The sequence below is a fragment of the Panthera onca genome, chromosome A1 (assembly GCF_046562875.1).
Source record: "Panthera onca isolate mPanOnc1 chromosome A1, mPanOnc1 haplotype 2, whole genome shotgun sequence".
Lineage (NCBI taxonomy): Eukaryota > Metazoa > Chordata > Mammalia > Carnivora > Felidae > Panthera > Panthera onca.
The window spans coordinates 127,848,956-127,859,423 of record NC_138339.1 but is presented as its reverse complement, the minus strand read 5'-3'; the positions used below and the strand labels follow the sequence as shown (position 1 = coordinate 127,859,423).

General features: G+C 39.2%; 1 protein-coding gene across 1 annotated transcript; it reads left to right on the top strand.

Annotated features, from left to right (window-relative positions):
- Positions 1–242: 242 nt before the first annotated feature.
- CAMLG (calcium modulating ligand) lies at positions 243–10,085 on the top strand. Its single transcript, XM_060636105.2, has 4 exons — positions 243–544; positions 2,234–2,691; positions 4,343–4,408; positions 9,471–10,085. Exons 1-4 carry the CDS (start codon positions 361–363, stop codon positions 9,660–9,662), a joined length of 900 nt encoding a protein of 299 aa, XP_060492088.1. The 5' UTR covers positions 243–360; the 3' UTR covers positions 9,663–10,085.
- Positions 10,086–10,468: the final 383 nt, after the last annotated feature.

The following is a 10,468-nucleotide window of genomic DNA, read 5'->3' as shown; positions in this document are numbered from 1 at the left end:
CCAAGCTACGTCTGGGCCTCATTTGTATTCCTTTACCTCTCGTTAGTTTGGGGGTTCGTTTTTCTTCATGTCCTCGTGAAGGGCAGAGAACCCTGTCGACGGAGGAGAGGAACATTGATAGTTAACACAGGCAGGAGGAACTAGGGCAGCCCACTCTGCCCTCATTCAAAATGGCGGCGCGAGCCTCGCTCTTTGTCCGGTCGGGTGGCGCGCATGCTTAGCCAGCCTCTCCGGCTTGGCGTTCTGGAGGGGCGGGCCTACGGCGGGGGAGGCGGGGGGGGGCTCGCGCCCTGCGGCCTGGCCTGAAGTCATCTGCGCTGCCTCTGCTACCTGCAGCACCACCTTCATCCTTCCCTACCTATGGAGGGGAAGATGGAGCCTGTGACCGTAGCGACAGATAGCGGGGACCGGCCGGGGGCTCCAGCGGGCTCAGGCCTGTCGGCTTCCCAGCGTCGGGCCGAGCTGCGGCGGAGGAAGCTGCTTATGAACTCGGAACAGCGCATCAACCGGATCATGGGCTTTCACAGGCCCGGGAGTGGCGCAGGTGAGAACCTCCCATCTCCCTTCGGCTCCCGCCCACCTCTTTGAGTCTTGAGGATCGTTCTTGCTTTCCCTCCAATGCCCCGCTGATCTTTTTGACAAAGCTCTGCTCTCTGACCTCCCCTCTGTCCCTGCTTTTTAGGTGATGTCTCAAGTTCTCACTTCTTAATCTCTGGACGTTTCTAGTACCTGTCTTCAGTTTTCCGTAGGTTTCGCTCTCAGATTTTCCTTGTTCCCGCCCCAGGTTGTGAAACCTTGGCTCCTGAGCCCTATGGCATGGTGCCCTCTGCCCAGTAATGCTAGACAGCCCCTTGTTCCCCTTCTTTCCCCACGCCCTCTCCTCTTTTGAAGGGCGTACATTTTCCGCCCCGGTTACATTGCTCTCTTGTGCCCTTCAGGAAGAATACTTGGTTTTCTTTCCGTTCCAGATGCTTTCCCTTCTAGTGCCTTCCCTAGTATCTATCTTCCTTCTTTTGCTTTTTGCTGTTACTCTGTCGGCACAGGGGAGCTTGTGCTTACTGAACTGCCCCCCTAGTCCTTCCTACGTGGATCTAGGACCCTTAGGTCATATCGTAGTGTCTGTGTTCAGTGCCCTCAACACTGTCATCTGCAGGCTTTCTACAACAGGAGAATAAATTTGGAGCGACCATTCTTTGTACCCTAACAAGTGGGACGTGCCCACCAGAGGTCTTCTCTCTTAGTGTGCTGAGATTGATGTCAGGAACTGCATTTAACCCTAAAGAGAGTTCCTCATTTCTCCCCCAATGCATGTACAATGAGTTCCTAAAAATTTTTTTTCATGTGATTATTTATGGAACACTTAATATGAACTAGTGTTCTCTAAGTTTCCATTCAGTGCCTGTAGTAATTGACGCTTAGTCACTGTTCCAAAGCTACTTAAATCTTTGTGATTTCTGCGGGGCTTTAGATAGACAGCTCTGAACTTTTAGATAGTTCACAGGTTTGCAGCCAGAACTACTAGGAAAGGTAAGAAGCGCTTTTTCAAATTCATCTAGAACAGCAGCTAGAAAACACATTTCTCCCTTTAATAATTAAAAGCAGGGTATTTATTCTTTCCCAAGACATGTATTTGTTATCCTTCTCTAGGTACATTCTGTATTTTGTTCTTTTGCTTTGAACATTCTGTCACTAAAGGCTTTATTTTGTATTTAAACCCGAAAAGCATCCTAAAACTGCTTAAGTACTTACTAATGGCTCCAGCACTACAGTGGGAGGATTACGTAAACAGTAGCTGTAGGATATGCCACACCCTATGCTGACAGGACTCTGGATTCAGAATTGTAATATTAAAATACAGGTTTTAAAGAGCTTTAATCATTTTATATTTTTAACCAGATAGGCTAGAGCAGGCAGTGCAGTCATACTTCTGGGATACATTATCCATGAAAACCTGGTCTTTTTGGCTTGCTCCATCCATGACCATCTTTCCCAATTTGTCTGCTAGTCTTATCTTCTACTCCCCAAATTTGGATTATGTCCTTTGCAGGAAAACTCTTCTGGAGTGATGTATTTTGAGCGTGTAGAGGAAGGAACTAGTTTATTTTTTCATGCGGAACCAGTATTTAGATTCAGAGACTGCAGAGTTCTACCAGTAGCAGCATATTTTTTAATCTTAACGTGAAAGGTGTTTGCCAGTATACACTACATAAGGCTTCTAAATTTCTCTTCTCAGAAGAAGAAGGTCAAACAAAATCAAAGCAGGACAGTGACAAACTGAACTCTCTCACCATCCCTTCAGTTTCAAAGCGAGTAGTGCTGGGCGATTCGGTTGGTACAGGAACTACTGACCAGCAAAGTGATGTGGCCGAGGTAAAGGGGACTCAGCTGGGAGACAGATTGGACTCTTTCATTAAACCACCTGAGTGCAATAATGATGTAAACCTTGAGCTCCGGCAGCGGAACAGAGGGGACCTGACAGCAGACACTGTCCAGAGGGGTTCTCGCCATGGCCTCGAACAGTACCTCTCCAGATTTGAAGAAGCAATGAAGCTACGGAAACAGCTGATTAGTGAGAAACCCAATCAAGAAGATGGAAATACAGCAGAAGAATTTGACTCTTTTCGAATATTTAGATTGGTGGGATGTGCTCTTCTTGCCTTTGGAGTCAGAGCTTTTGTTTGCAAGTACTTGGTAAGAAATATAATGGAAAATGCAAATTGGTTATGTGATGAGGACTATTAATCCGTGGGACTGATTGCCAATATTACTGTTTACCAGATTCATGTGGCTGTTTGGGGATATAGTATAAACTGCTGTTCACCTAGATATAGATGAAATGTCCTGGTTAAATACAGAGCCCAGTAATAATTGCTTAACTCTTTCTGTATTCTAGGCAGCATTCTAAGTGCTTTACATGTATTAATTCATTTAACTTCATCCTCCTGAACTAGGTATCATTTGACTCTGTGTTTTATAGATGAAGGAATGAAGCCTCAGGGGTTAAGTCATTTGCCCAAGGTCACATCGCTAAGTGACAGCTGGGCAGTTGCTTTCCAAAGCCAAAGGGTACAGTATCTACATGTACTATAGATTAATCACCACTTTTCAAATAATTTGAAACCTTAAAATGCAGTTGCTGTGGTCCTGAACAGGAGCTTTAATTTAATATAATCCTGAACCACATAATTTTCCTGTCATTCAGAAAGCACCTTAGCATTTTATAATGTGGTAGTATCATCATAATGGCAGTTCCTCTTTATTGTACCAGAACGTGCCGGGAGAATTGAAGAAAGACATAGCTCATAGTTTAGTGTCTTGCTCTTCGAAGTATTTCCATTCACTAGACATTTAAAGAATATCTACCAGGTACATAAGCAAATTTTTCAGATTATTAAAGTTTAGGTTTCTCGGCAAAAACCTTTCTTAAAATCAGTTTTATGCATTTTTTCTTAAGTGAGAATCTGTTGTACAGACTTTTTTCTGATGTTAAATTGTCCTAGCTTTCAGCATTTAGTGAGATGTGTAGCTGCTTTCTCTTATTGAGAGGGCTCTGTGTTTTTATGATTTGAAAGTTAGGTCCTATTTTTATGCCTCATTTTTGTATGAGGTTTTTTTGGTTTTCTGGGGCTTTTTGCTATGAGATTTTCAGCTGCTATTTCTAAGTACTTCCATCTGGTGATGTTTGTTTGCTCGTTCACTCCATAATATTTTTACGTTTAGGAATAAGTATAAATTAATTATTGTTTTGATCTTTCTGATTATATTGTGTGAGAAGCAAGAAAACCATGCCATTTTATCTATAACAAGAATAGCTTGTCATTTGGATGCCAGAGATAGAGTTAGTAAGTCAACTTCTTGCCCCAGAGTCTGGGAATGCATGTTATCTTTTGAGTACTGGGCCTTTATGCGTGCTTCGAAATTGTCAGTTAGTTACTTCTCGGTGAGAGAGATGTTACTGCATAATGTGTTACACATCTATCACCATTGAATACTCTAAATCATTTAAAGAGTAAATTTTTGTGAGAGAAGACATTTTGGGGGACATCAAAATAATGTGACTTGAGAAGCATGTTTTTTAATAAGGACTTAATTATAAGCTTAATTATAAACTTATTTATAAACTTAATTATAAGTTTTATAATAAGGAAATCTAGTCCCTTTAGTTTTTTCACCCTTCTGCAGAAACAAGACTACTTTCAGCCACTAAAATTAAGTTGTTGGTTTTTTTTTTTTTTTACCATGTTTTTGCTTGGAATTTTACAGCTGCTGTTAGTTTAGTTTGATTTGTTGTGATTTGAATGATAATGTTGGAAATACATAACTTTATCTTCTGTCTTCACAGTCCATATTTGCTCCGTTTCTTACTTTACAACTTGCATACATGGGACTATACAAATACTTTCCTAAGGTAAATTAAAATTTTTTCTAAATTGGGGTGATGTGTTTAGACCGATTAATGATTAGATAATTCTAAGAGCTTAAAAAAAATTAGTCATACTCATGTCTGAATCAGTGTTACTAAGAGTGTCATTGTCCCACCAATGCTGATCTTAAAACTTTCATTTCTATTTATAATGAGTTAAGTTCAGGAGGGAGTGATTAGAAACTTGTTAGCAATTTGAAATTGCCATAACATTTTTATCATATTTTACAAATATGTCGATCTACCATAGACTGGTGGAAAAACTTAACTACAGAATTTGAATAGTACTTGTCTGAGAAAGTATTGAGTTTAATTACTTAGTGAATGTAGTGATGCATTGTCTGTAATAAAGGAAATTAATTTTAAGAGGGGGCCATTTATCTTACTGTGCTCCTTTCTAGATGCTTAACAGCAGTGCTGTTTATCTTAATGTCAAGGGCCTGGTATTTTCAAGAAATATTTGGCCAAAACTGCATTACAGAATCATGTAGAGTGTCCGTGTTTACCTAGTTGGGTTACTTACAAATGTATACACAGTTTTATGGGACTTGAGTGGTGGAGAAAATAACCTCACTTATGTGATTGAGTTTTGTATGAGTTTTTTACTGAAAAACAGGTACTTGGTCATTTGCTTAGTTATTTATTATTATTTGTGTTTATTTTTTGAGAGAGAGAGAGAGACAGAGCATGAGTGGGGGAGGGGGGGAGAGAGAGACACACACACAGAATCCAAAGCAGACTCCAGGCTCTGAGCTGTCAGTACAGAGCCTGACTTGGGGCTGAAATTCAACGAAATGTGAGATCATGCCCTGAGCGGAAGTTGGTAGCTTAACCAACTGAGCCACCTAGGCACCCTCTCATGTGTATTTTGAATGGGGTTTGAAACATTTATATTTATGAAGAGTCAAATAGGCCATATATATAAAGTAAGAGAGAGAAGAAAGAAATGTAATTTTATTTTATTTTAAAATTTATTTAGTTTTTTTGATTATATAGATGTATATTTATTGACCTCTCACCCCCAAGAAAAGTAATTAATTAAAGTGTCTGTTTAGAAATTAATTCTTTAAACACTGATTATAGTTTTACAATAGCAAAGTTTGGAAACAACGAAGATGTCTACTAATAAATGACCTATTGGGGCGCCTGGCTGGCTCTGTCAATAGAGTATATGACTCTTAATCTCTGGGCCGAGAGTTTGAGCCTCATGTTGGGTGTGGCGTCTACTTAAAATAAAAATGTTCTTTTAAAAAAAAAATTTTTTTTTAATGTTTATTTCTGAGACAGAGACAGAACATGCGTGGGGGAGGGGCAGAGAGAGAGGGAGGCACAGAATCCCAAGCAGGCTCCAGGCTCTGAGTTGTCAGCACAGAGCCTGACGCGGGGCTTGAACTCACAAACTGTGAGATCATGGCCTGAGCTGAAGTCGGTCGCTCAACCAACTGAGCCACCCAAGCACCCCAAAAATGTTTTAAATATTAAAAAAAAAAAAATGACTCACTAAATTATGGCATATCCATTCAGAATGATGAAGCTCTGATGTATAGATATTAGTAAGCTCTCCAAGAAATACTAAGAGAAGAAAACAAAATGCAGCATAGGATCTATAGTATATTGCTTTTTTCGTAAAAAGGAGAATAATATATATTTGATTTTGCTTGTGTATGTGTGAAGAAACTGGAAGTTTTGTGATTTTTTTTTTTTTTTTTTAAGATTTTAGTTTTAAGTAATCTCTATACCCAACATAGGGCTCAAACTTACAACCCTGATAACAAGATTCGCACAATCTGAGCCAGCCAGGAATCCCATAAACTCTGGAAAAATGTTACATGAAACTATTAACAGCAGTTATTTGTGATAGGAATGTGTGGGGGTTACTAGGTAAATGGGGGAGAGGAAAGGAAGGGAGATTACTGTATACTTTGTACTTTTCTCTCAACAAAACATTTTTTTATGGATGTGTCTTTTTTTTTTTTTTAAGTGTATTTATTTTGAGAGAGAGAGAGAAAGAGAATCCCAAGCAGCTCCAAGCTGTCAGTGCAGAGCCCGACTCCAGGCTCGATCTCATAAACCATGAGATCCTGAAATCAAGAGTTGGACACTTAACCAACTGAGCCACCCAGGTGCCCCTGTAACTTTTCTTTTTAAGATAAAAAACAATTTTTTTAAGTAATCTCCACACCTACATGGGGCTTGAACTTACCACCCTGAGATCTAGAGTCACATGCATTAGCAGCTGAGCCAGCCAGGTACCCCTTTGTTTCATTTTATTTTCTTTCCCTCTCTTCTTTCTTTCTTTCTTTTTCTTTCTTTCTTTTTTTCCTTCCTTCCTTCCTTCCTTCCTTCCTTCCTTCCTTCCTTCTTTTTTTTACATGTTTATCACTTATTTTTGAGAAGAGAGAGTGCATGTGAACAGAAGTGAGTGGGGGAAGGGCAGAGAGAGAGGGAGACAGAAAATCCCAAGCAAGCTCCATGCTGCCAGCGCAGAGCCTGTCACAGGGCCAAAGCCACGAGCCATGAGATCATGATGTGAGCTAAAACCAAGAGCTTAACCAACTGAGCCACCCAGGCACCTTTTTTTTTTAGAGATTTTATTTTTAAGTAACCTCTACACCCAGCATGGGGCTTGAATTTATAACCCCGAGATCCAGAATAACATGCTCTACCGACTGAGCCAGCCAGGTGCCCCTTCTAGGAACACTTAAGAAAAAATTCTTTTTTTAATGTTTATTTTTGAGAGAGACAGAGACAGAATGTGAGTGGTTTGGGGCAGAGAGAGAGGGAGACACAGAATCTGAAGCAGGTTCCGGGCTCTGAGCTGTCAGCACAGAGCCCAACGCCGGGCTTGAACTCAACAAGCTGTGAGATCATGACCTGAGCCAAAGTCAGATGCTCAACCGACTGAGCCATCCAGGCGCCCCTGGAACAGTTTTTAAACAGACAGAAATGTTTAAAGAATTGTACAGTGAGCGCCCATTTCTACTTATTATCTAAATTCTACAAGTAACATTTTGTTATATTATCATGATTTATGCAATTTATCCATTTTCAGTCCATCTTTTTTTTTTTCCTTGATGAGTTTCAAAGTATGTTGTAGATGTTGACATCAGTATGCTTTACCCCTACATGTTCTGGTCAGGTGTCATTAACTACAATTCAGTGGTTGTTTATGGTTATCCTTGTTTTCATTAAGGTAAAATTTTCACACAGTAAAATGCTCAAATCTTTAGTGAGTTTTGTCAGCCTGTGAGTCCCAAATCCTTTAAAGGTTTAGAACATGACTGTTAGGAATTTCCACTGTGTCCCTTTTCAGTCAGCTTTCAGCCCCTTACACCCTGAGGGTTTTTTCCCTCCATAGATTAGTTTTTGCCTATGTTAGTACTTCTTTCTTTCCTTTTTTTTTTAAGATTTCATTTATTAAAAAAATTTTTTTTTGTTTATTTATTTTGAGAGAGAGAGTGCGCACAAGTGGGGAAGGGGCAGAGAGAAGAGAGACACAGAATCCCAAGCAGGCTCTGCCTCATCAGTGCAGAGCCTGATGTGAGGCTCCAGCTTATGAAGTAGGAGATCATGACCTGCACTGAGATCAAGAGTCGGATGCTTAACCGACTGAGCCACCCAGGTGCCCCTAAGTATTTTATTTTTAAGTAATCTCTATACCCAGCGTGGGGCTCAAACTCAAAACCCCGAGATCAAGAGCCAGCCCGCTGCTCCTGTTTTAGTATTTCATATATGTGGAATCATTCTTGTACATACTTTTTTGTGCAAGGCTTCTTTTATCCTGCATAATTTTGAGTTTCATCCATGTTTTTGAGTGTATCAGGCCATCCACACCCCCCTTTTTTTTCTTAGTAATATTCCATTGTATGACTGTATGCATTTGTTGATCTCATCTCCTCTTGATGGTCATCTTGCTTGTTTCCAATTTTTGGTTATTATGTCTAAAGCAGCTGACAATTTCTATGAATCCTTTTGTAGACATAGGCTCTATTTTCTCTTGGGTAACCTTTGCTTTTTATATTTAAAAAGTTTTTTAATCATGTGACTGGGTTTGTTGATAACCAAAGTGATAAATAAAAATTCAGCCTTGGGTCGCCTGGGTGGCTCAGTCGGTTAAGCATCCGACTTCGGCTCATGTCATGATATCATGGTTTGTGAGTTGGAGCCCTGCATCGGGCTTTGTGCTGACAGCGCAGAGCCTGGAGTCTGCTTCGAATTCTATGTCTCCTTCTCTCCCTGCTCCTCCCCTGACCTCTCTCTCTCTCAAAAATTAAGATTAAAAAAAAAAGATAATAGTACTCTTTAAAAAAAAAAATTCAGCCTTGAATCTGTCTAAAAATTAGATGAGAAAATTTTATCAGGGGATACATGTTCCATGATATCCTACTGCATGCGTAACAAGTGTGAATTCCTTTGCATGGCAGATAGGGCTCTACAGAATGTTGTGATGATTCTGTCACGAATAACTCTGTCCTTTAGTATGGCTGTCACTCTTCAGGCTTTTGTTGTTGTGAGACTTACCTTACAATGAGATTTCTCCTCTCATTTTTATCCAGCTAAATCTTGCTCATTCTTGAAGGCCTGTTTTCAATTTCCAATTCTACTTCCTTCTGAAATAAGATCTTCACTGTGCTTTCTTTATGCATATAACCGTGGACTAATTTCTATCTTCTTTGAGCCACTATGCTATATATTATCCATGCCATTCATTTAGCAGTTATTTATGTCCTGTGTAGTAATGTTTTTCCTGTTTTTGTCTTGTGCGGTTGTATATATCTTAAATTGTTATTTTTGCCTTGCCTCTAAGGCTTTTTTTTTCCACTTTTGATAGCATGAATGGTGTCTTTCCCATTATTACCTAGTGATTTGCTGCTTTACACATTATATGCTTAGTAAATGTTGGTTGATATATTACTGATTGATGTATTGAAACTTCAGTAATAGTTTTGAATCATTTCGGCAAAAATAGCAGCACTGATCATGTATGTATAGAGCTTAAGTAGTCTTCTGAAAGCTGTAAGATTTATTTAAATCTTTCTGTGTACAGGGTGAAAAGAAGATAAAGACAACAGTACTAACAGCTGCACTTCTGTTATCTGGAATTCCTGCTGAAGTGATAAATCGATCAATGGATACCTATAGTAAAATGGGAGAAGTTTTCACAGATCTCTGTGTCTACTTTTTCACTTTTATCTTTTGTCATGAACTCCTCAATTACTGGGGCTCTGAAGTACCATGAAGCTTGGAGAACACAGAAGGAGAAGCTTATAAAAAAGCAACTTCTCATCTATATTGCAGTGTCTCTAAAAGAGGCAAATCAGTTTACACCTTTATGTCATTCTTTTACTTTATAGGGTTGTAAAATCATTTGATTAGGAATGGAATGGCAGGTTCCCTGATTTAAAAGTGTTAAGTTTGTATTAATACTGATGTGAAGAATATACTACCATGGTCACTAATTGACTTTTCTTGTTTGATTAGAATCCCTAGTCTGTACCTTTCCCTAACTTCTAAGATTTGTAATTCCTCTTTTGGGAGCCGAGCTACTGCTTTTAGGAGAGCAGATGCACACGGTCTCAGCCAGCCCCAAAGGCTGCGACTTGTATTTGTGTTGTTCTGTCCTGAGAAATGGAGCTGTCTTAATAAAATGAAAGAAACTGAATTGTCTAATGTTAAGTCTGCACGTTTTAACTTATAAGAGCTGAATAAGGTAGCCAATTTTATCTTGTTGAGTGTCTTAATTTTTACTTCAGCCTAAATATGGAGTAATAGATGAAGTGATTAACATTCATACATGTGAACTTAGAAGGTATTTATGAGGATATTTATTTTAATTTTTATTTATGAAAATTTTTTTATTACCAAACTCAGAATTGGAAATTTTCACTTTTGAGTTTTCATTTTCTACAACTAAGGTTTTAAAGCAAACTAGAACAGCATGATTAGTATATATAAAAATGAAATTTGAAAATTGACTGCGGTATGCAACCCACTATCATAGATACCCTTTTAACTAACTTGGTAACTGTCATATTTGGAAGGTTA